The 14546-nt window shown below is 40.6% G+C and overlaps 1 protein-coding gene across 5 annotated transcripts in view; it reads left to right on the top strand.

The window, feature by feature from the left end:
• CNOT6 (CCR4-NOT transcription complex subunit 6) overlaps window positions 1-14546 on the top strand; it is a 76560-nt gene that overhangs the window by 11392 nt on the left and 50622 nt on the right. For 3 of the 5 annotated variants that reach the window (XM_019661420.1, XM_019661423.1, XM_019661419.1), the window contains exons 2-3: window positions 1408-1509; window positions 6899-7012. In XM_019661420.1, coding sequence (XP_019516965.1) covers window positions 1437-1509; window positions 6899-7012 — 187 coding nt within the window. In that variant the 5' untranslated portion in view covers window positions 1408-1436. The remainder of the gene's footprint in view (window positions 1-1407; window positions 1510-6898; window positions 7013-14546) is intronic. The other 2 variants (XM_019661422.1, XM_019661421.1) reach the window with 1 other exon arrangement.

Genomic DNA, 14546 nt, shown 5'->3' on the forward strand with positions numbered 1-14546 from the left:
CCATTCATGGTGGAAAGCTGGATAGAAAGAAAAAAACGTGATGACATTGAGAGTCAGGATGATTTGGGTTTGAAGTGAGATGTACAAATACCTTGACTGCATTGAGGCTATAAAAAAATACGTAGGGACTATATTCCAAGGGAGCCAAGGAAGCATGTTTCAGATGTAGGGAATTGCTTTTGGATTTTTCTTGCGTTTTTTTCTATGGAAATCTGGTTCTCGTTCAGGAAGGAAAAAAATGTTTAGACACGTTCGTTAGTGTAATGTGCGAAGCCTTACACAAGACATTGGGAGATAGACTGTTTGGGGAGATAGATGCTGTAGTAAGTGTCTTCTGTGCAGAAGAGGGAGTGGTGAGCTTGTTGTGGCTTTGGAGGGCTCTCACGGATGACCTGAGTTGCCTTGAAGGGCCAGGAGGAATTTAGAGTGAAGGTTGTCTTTGGTGAAGGGATTAGCACATATTGAAAGTCTATGTCTTAGAAATAGGTTTGCACTAATTAATTTAGGACTTTATAGGGTAGCTGGAGAGGAGTAAGTGCAAACTGTAAAGGACTTTGAATTTTGGACTTTCCGTAGGTAGACAGGAAGGACCATCTTAGGGTTTTTAGGCAGGAGAGCGTCATTGATAAGGAAGATAGATGTAGAGGAAATGGTTTAATAGTTGAACCTGGAAATGAAGAGGGTCTAAATTAATTTAAGTCACTTTGAAAATGGAGAAGATGGGTTAGAAATCCTGAAGACATAAAAAATCGGTCAGATTCAGTGAAAAATTGGATAAGACCTAATGAAAAATTGGATTTGGGAGAAGTAAATTGGCACCAAGGTTAGAGTCACTGCATTTTCATACATGCCCGGACTTGCCTCTCTGAGAGCAGCCTGGTCAATCAAATGAAAGGGTCTTTCTGCACGTGGATTTTGCTTCCCTCCCTTCCTCCTCCTTTCCTTTCCTCTGCCCCCTTCTTTTTATGTTTGGGAAAGAAGTAAAGCACAAAGAACTGAGGAGAAAATGTGAAAAGCATGTAAAGGAAAAGAGAAATGTTTAATTTAGCAATTTATCTGATCAACTGATATCAGCTAATAATTGGCTGTGACTCAACCTTATTTCCCTTGAAAAAAACCTGGCCGATAGAATTAAAATAAATTATTTAACTTCAGAGTGTCTTTTAACAAGAAACATTTTTGTACATGGCCAAAATAATATGATTGCATAATTATTCATTAATATCGTAAATATGAGCTAAGTATTAAATGTTTCTCCAGTTGTCCAGAAAATGTCCTTTATTGCTGATTTGTGGATCCCATATATAGGGACCATTCCAGACGCTAGCTTGTTGAAGGCAGCAGGCCAGTTTCCTGCAGAAAGGCTTGCATTCTCATTTTGTCTGATTGTTTCTTTGGTGTCATCGGGTCAGTTCCTCTGGTTCTTAATCAAAGTAATGTTGCTGATGGGTACTTCATACTCCCTCACATCAAGAGACACCTGGATAGTCGCGAAGATTGATGAAGAAGGTAACAATTTTTCCCTTGAACAACTTTCTGCCTTCTGGTCAGAAAACCATCTGGATGGTAGTGTTGCCTTAGCATTAGCCAGTGCTAATGATTCATCTAATGGTCTGAACTCAGTTTGTAATCCTTACTTAAAAGGGGGTCATTGGGAATTACAAAATGATGTTAATTTTTTTTTTAATTCTATCATTCTTCATTTATTAGCTGTCACTCTTTTGTAAGGTAGGACTTTTCCTTCAACTGGGGCTGTTTGATTACTGTGAAATGCAGTTTAAGGATAAACACTTAAAGCTTTCTCTTTTTTTTTTTTTTAAAGATTTTTATTGGGGAATTTGGGGGATGGGAACAGTGCTAGGGAATTGGGGGAAGGGGAACAGACAAGTTGCTGTCCTTTTGTTCTTCAGTCTAGTTGTGGAGGACGTTGCTTCACTGACCCAAGTTGGCACCATCATTGCTCTCTTCCAGGGCGAGGCAGATCAGTCGCTGGCTTCTGGACGGCCGCTCACTGCGGCTGCTGGCCGCTCATGCTGGCTGCTGGTTACATACAGTAGCCCATGGCAACCCACTGCCACAGGCTACGCCGTGGCCGGCGACTCACAGCATCCCAGCTCCAGGTTGAGCTGTTGTTCAGCATCTTAGCTGTGGAGGGCAGTGTCACTGGCCCTCATATGTGGGATCTGAACCGGGGCCCTTTGGCGTCCCAAGCCAGTTCTTAACCATTGCGCCACTCAGCCGGCCCAAAGCTTTCTCTTTAGTTACCAATTTTCCTAGTTTAGTAGCTACCACAGTTGGTGGCTGATTGGCGCCCATGGTCTTCCCTTCCCCTCTCCCCTCTGTCCTCCCTCCCCCTCATCCCTCCCCTCCACCATTTCCCTCCTCCTCCCCACTCTTGCTTTCTTCTTCCCTTGATTACTGCAATAGTTTCCTCTGCTGCCAATCCATCTTTTAGATCACTGCCAGCTCTGTTTTCTGCAGCTCTAGATAATGATCACGTTATCCCTAAAATTTTACGGTGTATTTCATTCCATTATAATTATGATTCTTTTTGTTGAAATTGCCACAGCTTTGGCCAGTGAGGACCCCTTCTAGCTGGATGGTGTTGCATCATGTTGCCCCTGTAGACTTAGCTTTTTGGCACTAAAGGATGTCCCAGGCTCATTTTATACAATTCCTGCCCCAGGCTTGTAATTGGTCATTTTGTAAAGAACTTTACTTTCTTGGTATTAAGAGATCCAAGTCAAGGATTAGGATTGCTGTTATTCCAGAGGTAACATTGCTTCTAGAACAACACTTCAGTGGCTACGTACTTAGAACCAAAAATCTTGAGTTTATATTGATATTCTCAAGCCAGTTTTAGTATTGGTGCTTTCATTTAATTTCCTTGGTTTAGAAGTATTTTCTTACCCTGAAAATCTTGGTTCCTAACATCATTAACATAAGTACTTATTTGCTTAATCCTGCAATATGAAGTAATCCAATAGAGTACCAAATAGTTTATTTAACATTCTTTTCACAACAGCATGATTTTCCACAGTGTGGCTGTACAGTAACTGATGTACCCTAACTGTGTGTTCTTATTGATAGTCATTTAGGTTGTTTGCATTTTTGGTCATAAATAATGCAAAATGAGTAATTATATAGAAAAAGTACATGGGTTGTATGTTTCCTTAGTAATTGCTTGTCTGAAAATGCCATTTTGTTGCTCTTCACACTTGACCAGGTGTTTGAGTATAGAGTATCTTTTGGTTGAGGTAAAATTTACATAAAATAGAATGCATGGACCCCAAATGTACAGTTTGAGTTTTGATGACTATATATCAATATATAAACCACACCTCATTTAAGATGTTAAATATGTTCATCATTCCCCATAAGGGGAGCTACCACTACAGCTCATGTAAATGGAACCTCTTTGGGGCCTTTTTCATTCAGCGTAATGTTTGAGATTCATGTATATATGTGTGTATGTATCAGTAGTTCATTCTTATTGTTAAGCAGTAGTCAGTTATGTGGTTAAATCACAATTTGATTATCCTTTCCCTGTTGATGGACATTTGGGTTGTTTTATATAAATGCCTTATTGTGGACATACGTTGTTATTTCTCTTGGATGGATACCAAATGGTAGATTCGCTGAGTTACAGGGTAGGTAGTTGTTACTGTCTTAGTGTGTTAGTCATTTGCTTTGCTTTTTTCTTTCCATGAAAACATGTTTGTTTGATTTTGCCTATTTTTGCCTTTTGTGTTAGTAGGAATTACGTGTGTGCATTCTTCTGTGACTTGCCTTTTTTGCCTCACTGGTATTTTAGAGATTCTAATTTCAAATACTCTTTTTTCTTCCTATTTGGTCTACACTGTACCTTTTCTCAATTTGTCTTGTCCCATACTTCTTCATTTGTAGTTTTGGTTTATGAGTTTCATTTTAACTGCTTTAAGCATCAGAAGCCTTTTTTGTTTATTGTTTTCTTTTTTGTATAGTCACTCTGTGTGTGTGTGTGTGTGTGTGTGTGTGTGTGTGTGTGTGTGTGAAAGAGAGAAACTTGTGTTCGACATTGGCTGCTCTGTGTTGACTTGCTTTTTGTTCACTTCCACTTGCTTTTTGTTCACTTACGGTGTGGATGAGTTCTTAGGCTTTATTTTTTTAGAGAGTAAGATCTGCTTTGTTGATTTCAAAGCTTTGGGAAAAATTCTAAATTGTGTGTATTCTTAAATCCTTTTCTCTATGTAGTCTCTAATGCTATGTTTTGTCAGAGTTCCAGAAAAAGGGTGGGGCTGTGCTCCTGTTCCTCTAAAGAGCTTGACTGTCCAGGTGGTTACCATTTCTTTTATTCTATCATCCCCCTCCCCCTTTGTCCCTTCCCCCCATTCTCAGAGTTTTGGGAAATAGAGAAGATCTCACTGCTCTTGAGTTTAGAACAACGACCTATCTCTTAAATTTTAAGACAGCCCAGCTCATGCTCTGAAAAATGAAGAAAGGGAGTAGCTGGCTGCCAAGGCAAAATCCTGACCCTTGGATGGAATGACCCCAGGTCCGGGACCGGGTTTTCAGATTTCTTAGTTCGGTAACACCGTTACTGATTCTCTGAGGTGTGATCAAACTCTGGATATTGATTCACCCTAACTAAGCTCACATGAGATTAGTAAATCAGATTTGTGAACTTTCACTAAGAAGTCAAACTAATTAATAATTAATAGGACTGGAATACTAATCTCAGCTGGACAGAGTGATTTCTTACCATTATTAAATTCTATTCGGGAAAGCCAGTGAGGATCCGGTGGTTTTCTAAGTAGAACCTGGTCAGAATAATGGCATTTGGGTGATCCTAAAGGATGTTATCAAAGTGTCTGGTAGCCTTACACAGCATTTTATATTCGCTAGATTGTTACTGGTGTGTTCATATCGTTTGGAATGGACACATGCTTTGCCAGATTGTCTTCTAGACAGAACAGGAACAGTTCTTGACTGTATAACTCTCCATGTTAGGTATTTTGTATTGGTCTATAAACTTCAGTTGTATTTGTGTTCTGAAAAAATTAGCACAAGAGGGCAGTTTTTTAATCAGTATTTAACAAAATAAAAAATAGATGTATTTCTTGTGCAGATGATGATTCTCACCATTTGTATTTTTTTTTCAAGAGGCTTTTTAGGATGACTTACCTCCTGTGTTTTGACTGCACGGTCAAAGCCCATTTCTGTGTTAGAAAAATAACTCTACTTCCCATCATCAGTAGGGAGGCAGCATAGCATAAAGAAAGTAACTTTAATGTTTTTCCAGTTTTTTGTTGTTGTTGTGAGAAAACTATACATAACATAAAACTTACCGTCTTAGCCATGTTTGAGTGTAGTGTTCAATGTTATTAAGTCCACTCACAATGTTGTGCAATCATCACCACCGTCCACCTCTTACTTTTCTTGTAAAACCGAAACTCTTTACTCAATCATCACTAACTCCCCATCTCCCTCCCCCAGTCCCTGGCAACCTGCATTCTACTTTGTGTCTCTATGCTTTTGACTGTTCTGAGTACCTCATATAAGTGGAATCATACAGTTTTTGTCTTTTTGTTATTGGCTTATTTCACTTAAAAGTAGCTTTAACTTTTAATAAGACATATTCAAAGCCTGATTCTGCTGCTTCCCGGCTTTGTAACACTGGTTAAACCTTCTTGGCCTTCAGGTTTCTCTTGGTAAAATGGAGTGAATTCCAACTCTGCCAGAAGAACTAGCAAAAGACTAAATCTAGAGATATTAAGAGGAAACCCAAGAGAAAAGGTATCCTGGAAGCCAAGTGAAATAAGTGTGTCCAGGAGGGAGTGGTCACCTGCATCAAGTGTTGACCATAGGACATGTAAAAGGACGTCTGAGAAGTGACCTCATATAACAATGTGAGGTCACTGGTTTTCTTCTTGACAGTTTTTGGTGGAATATTAAAAGCATATACTGATTTGAGTGGGTTTAACTGGGAGAAGAGGACTAGGAGACAGCAGACAGCTCTTCTGAGGATTTCTTGCTTGTAAAGAGAATGAGAGAAAAAAGTGTGGTAAATGGAGGGGGAAATGGGGTCAAGACTTTTTTCTTAATAGAGGAAATAATACCATGTAATATATACTGAAGGTAAAGGTCCAGTGTGGAGCGAAATGTTGATGTTGGAGAGAATTGCCGAGTAATGTCCTTGAATAGGCAAGGTCACTGGATTGAATTGAGTGCCAAGAGGGCAGGCCCTTTGTCCCTAGTAAGAGTGTAGATGTGCGTAGGTCAGAGTTCATAGAAAGGCCTCTTCTGCTTTCTGTTTTCACAAGAAAATAGAAGAGAGCAAAGATAGAGGAATGGGTGTTAGAGATTTGAAGAGAGAAGTCATATAGAAGAAAGGACTAGGAGACTTTCGAGTATAATTTCTGGTGAGCGAAAAGAGTCCATCTGAAATAAGTGGTTGCTGATGGCCCACTTTAAATTCACATGGTAGTAGGTTTTTCTCCAGCTATGTTTAGTTTAGCTTTGTGGATATTCAGAGTAGATGGAGAGTTGGTTAAAGTGGGTTATGGTTCATGCAAACCAATATGGTGAAGTGAGACCGGTGCAAGAAGTTTGGGGAAATATACAAGAGAGTGAAGTTTCATTCACCTCAGTATTTCAGAATGTGTTTATAAGATAAGGATTTAAAGAAAACCACAAGAGAAATGAACAAAATAGTCCCTTATTTTCAAATTTGTCTGATTCTCAGAAATGTTTTTTAACAAGCTGTTCAATCCTCCATTTCTCCAAGGAGCTTCTAGCTCGTTTTAGTGGGCTATAGTATTTAGAGATCATAATATGGGTGTCTACTTTTTAAAAAGATGTTATTTTCAGTTATTTGATTCTTCATAATACTGATTGGTTTCTTTTCTTATTTCAATAGGCATGCCCAAAGAAAAATACGAGTCCCCTGACCCTCGGAGGATGTACACAATTATGTCCTCTGAGGAAGCAGCAAGTGGAAAGAAATCACATTGGGCAGAGCTTGAAATAAGTGGTAAGACATGCAAGCATGAATTTATGGGATAGACATTAAGATAAGGTAGAAACTTAAGTTTTCTAGTGCCAGCACACAAAAGAAGCAGTGTTGTATTTTACCAATGCTAATTTATCTTAGAAGCAGGAAGCAGTGGAAAGAACGTAGTTTGAGTCAAAGTTCAAAACCCATTCATTGCTTATGCTCTCAGTATCAGTGTCCTTTTATAAAATGGGAATAACACTGTCAAGGATGAAATGGAAATAAATATGTGAAGTGCCTAGTGTGCAAAGATTTGTTCTGGTACTTAATTCTCTGATAAAGTAGGATTGAGCTTTGGCATTATCAAATTATAGATTTCTGTTGGGGTGGGACATTCTCATTCTGGTATAAGTTCTGGGATAGATCTGTTTCTCCGTACTTTCTTCATTAGCTTTTTTTCAGTCTGAATCTCTGAGGACAGCCTTATTCAGAAACACAAAATCTTAATGAGTTTGAAACAGCTATCAAAGTTCCCTCCTACCGTTAATGCAGTCTAGCCATTTTTCAAAGTATGTATGACCCCCAGATACACAGAGGATAGCCCCAACATCCCTGCCAGTGGGCCTGCAGCCTTTTATTAATACTTCAAAGGTGGTGTTAAAGGGACATTATTACTTCAGAAGGCAGCCAGTGGTAAAGAAGTTTGGTGTTTTGTTGGCCTAATATGCCTCCCCATGCCTTCCTGAAATAATGCAGAGCAAATTTTCTCTTCCTTCTGCTCTTGATTGATTTTTAATGTAATGGAGCAAGCATACTGAGCGTGTGCTATGTGTAAAACATTTTGCCAGCTGCTGTGGTACACGTATGGAAGATGTATAAATGAAAGGCACAGTCCCTGTCATCCTGGAGCTTTCGGCATATTCGGGAGTGAGAAGAAGGGAGTCTACCAGTATAAATAACTAGTAGAGGGCCGGCCGAGTGGCGGGTTGGTTAACAGTTGGCTTGGGACGCCAGTTCTGAGTGAGCATCAGGGCCCCAGTTCAGATCCTACATAAGGGCCAGTGGGGCTGGCCGGCAGCTGGTGTGAGGTTTCGTGAGCTGCTGTGAGCCGCTGTGAGCGGCCGTCCAGTGGCCGGCAAGCGACTATCTCACCCGGGAAGAGTGCAATGATAATACCAACATGGGCCAGTGAAGCGACGTCCTCCACAACTAGACTGAAGAACCAAAGGACAGCAACTTGTCTGTTCCCCTTCCCCAATTCCCCAATGCTATTCCCGTCCCCCAATTCCCCAATAAAATCTTTAAAAACAAAAACAAAAAACAAAAATAATTAGTAGACAAAATATAACTGCCAGGTTTAGTAGAAAAGTGCTATACAGGAAGCAAAAAGGAAATAATAAAAATAGTATTCCTGCCCTGTCTGCTCAAACTTTCTGGTTAACCTAATGAGCGAGTAACCCTAAACTCACTGCCCTGCAGCCTTACCAGAGGCTGCTTCCCGCAGGGGTCTCCCCTGTTTCCCTCTCTGGAGTTTTAGAGTGCTGGCCTTAGTTAAGCTGAGCTCAGTTTCATAAAGTAGGGGTGGTAGTGAGTGGATTTTCTCTTTTCTTTCCCTTTTCCTGTCACGTTTGACTTCCAGGGTCAGGGGAGCCCAAAGAGAAATATGCTCTCATTTACCAGTTACCTTCACAGCACAGGCAGTCCTTCCCACTTTGCCCTTTTAAGTTCTGCAGGACTGGTATTTAACTATATTTTTCTCTTTTCTAGCAGTTTTTGAATTACAAATTCTTTGATTGTAGAGAAGTTTCCCCTTTCTTACAACATCAGGATAAGCTAGAAAATACTTACTTACACCAATGAGATTTGTAGTCACTGTTTCTTCTCTGCTTACTCTGAACTTTGGGAACCAATCTGTATACAAGGTGGGAAGGAAGAGCGGAGGTTCCTGTAAAGCAATGTTCTTAACAAATAGTCTGATGTCTACCAAGTAGAGGAGGAGAGACTGTTGTTGACTCCGTCTCTCCAACAGGACATTGCAGTTAACAAAGCCTCCATTGGGAAGGTCCCTTCATTGTCTCAGTCTTTAATCCATAAGCTCCTATGTGTAGAGATTGTTGTGGCCGAATCATTTCATGCTGCGACCGTTATTTCCTGTATATGCTGTAGCATCAGTTCCTTAAGACGTTGTGATACAAAGTTCTAGGGGTCTGAGGTCATTGATCCTGGACCCACAGTTATCTCCTATGCTCTGTAGTCCAGGGGAATGGATGCTCAGTTCCTTGTGTCATCTGCAGGTAAGTAGATAAGCCAAGCTGCTTAATCCTTTACTTTTAGGAAAGCCTTTTTTATTGTAAAATGAAACATAAAACCACACAAATATGTTAATGAATTATTATAAGGCCAGAAGCCTTGTAACCACTACCCAGGTCAGGAATTAGAAGCTTTGCACTTAACTCAGAATCCCCTCCATGTGCCACAGGCAGTCCCAGCACCATCCTGCTCCACAAATAACCGTTGTCCTGACTTTCATAGTAGTCATTTCCTTTGTTTTCTTTGAGTTTTAACACCAAATTATGTATAAGTATATCAAACATTATGGTTTCGTTTCCCCCCCTTTTTTATTTCGTATGTCTTCATCCTTTTCTTTTTTTTACACTGTATCTGTTGAACCTGGAGTTTTCCCAGTTGGTTCCCTGCCTGCTGTACTTTGCTAATTAATGATGATACTCATGCAGTAAATCATGTTTCTTCCCCTCAGCATTTCCTGCACACAGACAGCTGTGAAGAGGCTGGATCACACTCAGGTTTAAGGTCTTTGGCAGGACTGAAGGTGGTGCTGTGCAGGACGTATTCTGCTTTAGCTTCAGGAGACTCATAAGTCTGTGGATGCCTTTTCTACTGATATTCAGTGCCTAGACCCATTACTTCTTTGAGGGTTGCAAAATAGTGATAGTCTAATTCTGTCATTTCTTTTCCATTAGGTAAGCTGCGTCTGTAAAGAGCCGCTTTCATCTGTAAAGAGACACTTTCCCTCCTTTACTAATCCATTACCCAATCTACAATTTACATAGGAAAGGCAGAAAAGAATGCTTGTTTCTTTCCTTTTATTTGCTCATTTCCAGGATGAACCATTGTCTTTTGAGGGTGGCCAATTGGTGTTTTTGTTCCTTTGTTTAAAGATTTTTTTTTTCAAAGATTTTTTTTATTGGGAAGTTGGGGGAGGGGAACAGAGCTGGGAAATGGGGGGAAGGGGAACAGACAAGTTGCTGTCTTCAGTTTAGTTGTGGAGGACGTTGCTTCACTGACCCAAGCTGGCACCATCATTGCGCTCTTCCCGGGCGAGGCACATCGGTCGCCGGCTTCTGGACTGCCGCTCACTGCGGCTGCTGGCCGCTCACGCTAGCTGCTGGCTACATACGGTAGCCCATGGCAACCCACTGCCACAGGGGCTGCAGCCGTGACGGCGACTCACGGCAGCCCAGCTCCGGGTTGAGCTGTTGTTCAGCATCTTAGCTGTGGAGGGCAGTGTCACTGGCCCTCATATGTGGGATCCGAACCGGGGCCCTCTGGCGTCCCAAACCAGCTCTTAACCAACGCGCGAACTCGGCCGGCCCGTTTGTTTAAAGATTTTATTGGGGAATTGGGGGAGGGGAACAGACAAGTTGCTGTCCTTTTGTTCTTCAGTATAGTTGCAGAGGACGGGGCTTCAGTGGCCCATCCATGTTGGTATTATCATTGTGGTCTTCCCAGGTGAGGCAGATCGGTCGCCGGCCATTGGATGGCCTCTCACAGCAGCTCACAAAAGCCCACGCGAGCTGCTGGCCAGCCCCACTGCAGCCTATGCTGTCGCCGGCGACTCATGGCAGCCCAGCTCCAGGTGGAGCTGTTGTTCACCATCTTAGCTGTAGAGGGCGCAGCATCACTGGCCCTCATATGTGGGATCCGAAATGGGGCCCTGCTGCTCAGAGCTGGCGTCCCAAGCGAACTCTAACCAACTCGCCACTCAGCCAGCCCTCATGACGCATTTTTGCAACGAAAACATAGACAATATACATCATGACTTATCCAACAACCCAGTATTTTCAGTGCCTCCCACCAGTTTGTCTGTCTGACAATTTTGGTTTTCTGGAAGCTTGTTCTCTAGCTGTTTCCTAAGAATGGGCTCATGGGAACAATATTCTCTGAGTTTCTTGCATGTTGCCAACAGCTTGTGCCCTTTATATTATATTTGAAAGTCAGTTTGGTTGAATGTAAAACCCTTGGGTCACATTATTCTCTGAAGTATCTTAAGTATGTTACTCCAGTTTTGCTATAGGCTTGATGACAGCCTAGTTTTCTTTCCCCTATTAGTTATTTGCTGTCTGCCTAGATGGCCAAAAGGATGTTTTTTCTGTAAAAATCAGTAATTTTACTAGAATAGATGTTGGTGTTGGTTTTTCTACCTTGATATTTTCAGGTACAGTATGTTCTTTGAATGGGTAGCTTGAAATTTTTTTCTTTTAAGTTCAGGAAAGTTTATAATAAAACTTTAATTGGATTATAATTTTTGGTATTTGTTCAGATTCCACGCCTTTTTTTTTTTTTCAGAGAGATTTGTTCTCTGTATTTGCATATTCTTTTGTTGAATACATTTAAAAACTCTTAAAATAAGGTTTAATTTATAGCAAAATTTTTAAAAATGCAGTAAAACTCACTCTTGTTGTGTACAGCTCTTTTACAAATACATACAGCTATGTAACTACTACCCCGATTACAACTTGAAGCCGTTTTGTTACCCAAAAAATTTCCCTGTGCTCCTTCGTAGGCAGACATTCCCTCCACTTCCAATCTGTGGCAACCACTGATATTTTGGTTTTTTAATAAACAATTTTAGGGTCAGTAGAGCAGTTTTAGGATCACAGCAAATTTGACAGAAAGTGCAGTGCATGACCGTTCACTATAGCGCCACAAGAGTGCTGCGTTTGTTACAACTGATGAACCTGTATTTATGCATCATAGTCACCGAGAGTCCACAGTTTACCTTAGGGCTCACTCACGGTGTTATACGTGCTGTGGGTTTAGACCAGCAGTTCTCAACCTTCCTAATGCCGCGAACCCTTAATACAGTTCCTCATGTTGTGGTGACCCCCAACCATAAAATTATTTTCGTTGCTCCTCTATAACTGTAATTTTGCTGCTGTTATGAATCGTAATGTAAATATCTTTTTGTTTACCGATGGCCTTAGGTGACCCCTGTGAAAGGGTCGTTTGACCCCCAAAGGGGTCGCGACCCATAGGTTGCGAACCGCTGGTTTAGACAAATGTATGACACGTATCCACCATTTACAGAATCATGCAGAATTTTCACTGCCCTAATAATCCACTGTGCTTGGTCCACTTACTCCTCCTTCCGTCCCTCTGCACCCTTGATCTTTTACTGTCTCCATAGTTTTGCCTTTTCCAGAATGCTATATAGTTGGAATCATACAGATTGGCTTCTTTCACTTACTAATATGTATTTAAGTTCCTCTTTGCTTTTTCATGACTTGATAGTTTATTTCTTTTTAGTGCTAAATGATATTGTATGGGTGTAGCACAGTTTATCCATTCACTTACTGAAGGGCACTTTGGGGGCTCCCAAGTTTTGGCAGTTATGGTTAAAGCAGCTGTATGCAGACTCTGTGTGGATGTAAGTTTTCAGTTCCTTTGGGTAAATGCCAAGGAGCATGATAGCAGGATGGTATGGTGAGAGTAAGTTTAGTTTTGTAAGAAACCGCCAATCCTCTTCCAAAGTGGCTGCACCGTTTTGCATTCCCACAGCAATGAGTGAGAGCTCCTGCTGCCCCTAGTCATCTCCAGCATGTGGTGGTGTCAGGGTTCTGGATTTGGGCCTTTCTCATAGGTGTGCATGTAGTGATGTCTGTTATTTTAATTTGCATTTCCCTGATGACATATCATTAAGGACTTCTTTTCAGATTCTTATTTGCTACCTCACCTTTTTTGGTGAGGTGTCTGTCAGGTCTTTTGCCCATTTTTTAAATTGGGTTGTTCATTTTCTTGTTGAGTTTTAAGAGTTCATTTTATGTTTTGGATAATAGTCCCTTACAGATGTGTCTTTGCAAGTGTTTTCTCTCAGTCTGGCTTGTCTTCTCATTCTCTTCACAGTGTCTTTTTACATTTTAATAAGGTCCAGCTTATTAACTATTTCTTTCATGGATTGTGCTTTATTTGGTGTTTCATCTAAAAAGTTATTGCAAACCCAAATCATGTAGGTCTTTCTCCTTTGTTATCTTCTAGGAGTTCTATGGTTTTGTGTTTTCTATTTAGGTTTATGATTTATTTTGAGTTAATTTTCTGAAGAATGTAAGGTATCTAGGCTTTTTGTTTGTTTTTTGCTTGTGGATGTCAATTCCAGCATCATTTGTTGAAAAGAGCTGCCATTGTGTTTGTTGCCTTTGCTCCTTTCTCAAAGATGAGTTGACTATATTTATGTGGGTCTATTTCTGTGTTCTGTTCCATTCATCTATTTGTCTATTTCACTTTTCTTTCACCGAGCTTTTCTAAATCTTATTTATGTTCTTTTAGTGCTTTTATCCTTTTCTTAATACCTTTTAGCTTATTTTGAAATTGTATGTAATAGTTTTTTGGGTGTGTTTGTGGTATGCTTTCCATTGTCTGTAGGGAGTTATTCTGGTCTTTACACTCCTTTTTATTATAGTAACTTCTTAAAATGTATAACTTTTATGGAATTTGACCTTATAACTTTTGTCTTGTTCTTTTTGTTGTTGTTGTTACTTTTGTTTTTTGAACTTTTAGAAGGTGTGATCAGGAAAGTTTTTCTAACTTAAGAGCTCTGTCTTCTGATTTTTGCAGAGTGCGAGACTGGTTCTGTTCCCTTCTCTCATTTTTATCTACACCTTTTTTTTCATCTCTTATTCCTGTCCTACTCAATTTTAATTCCGTTTTTGGAGCTTTGTCCTCAGTCTGTGGCCTTGGCTGGTCACTTTGGAGAGTATCTGGGGCCCAAACTGCTTTCAGACTTAATTGTGGACACTTGGCATTTGTTACTGAATTGCTCTGAACTCCTCCCAGTTGCAATGATGTTCTCAAGTTGGTGCTTTCCAGTGGATACTAGTTGGTTTCTCTGTTTCCAATCCAGTCTTTAGATATATTTACATTTAATGGTTTTATTGACATGGTTGGGCTTCAGTCTGCTGTCATGTGATTTACAATCGACCCTTGAACAACACTGAGGTTATTTATACCATGCGGGTCCATCTATGTGCTGATTTTTATCAGCATATAAATACCTGTACTGTTTTCAATCTGTGATTGGAAGTCCACGGATGCAGAGGGCAGACTGTATGCACTGATCTACACCATTTTGTACAGGGGACTTGAACGCCTGAGGATTTTGATATCTGCAGGGTCCTGGAGTCAATTCCCTACAGATACCAAGGGGCAACTTAAGTTTTGGGGGAGTCAGAGTTTTATGCGATTTTCAACTGTGCTGGCGGGGAGGTTGGCACTCCAACCCCTACCTTGTTCAAGTGTCAACTGTATTTTCTATTTGTTTATTGTTGCCTTTTTTCTC

Source organism: Hipposideros armiger, unplaced genomic scaffold (assembly GCF_001890085.2).
Source record: "Hipposideros armiger isolate ML-2016 unplaced genomic scaffold, ASM189008v1 scaffold_347, whole genome shotgun sequence".
Taxonomy (NCBI): Eukaryota; Metazoa; Chordata; class Mammalia; order Chiroptera; family Hipposideridae; genus Hipposideros; species Hipposideros armiger.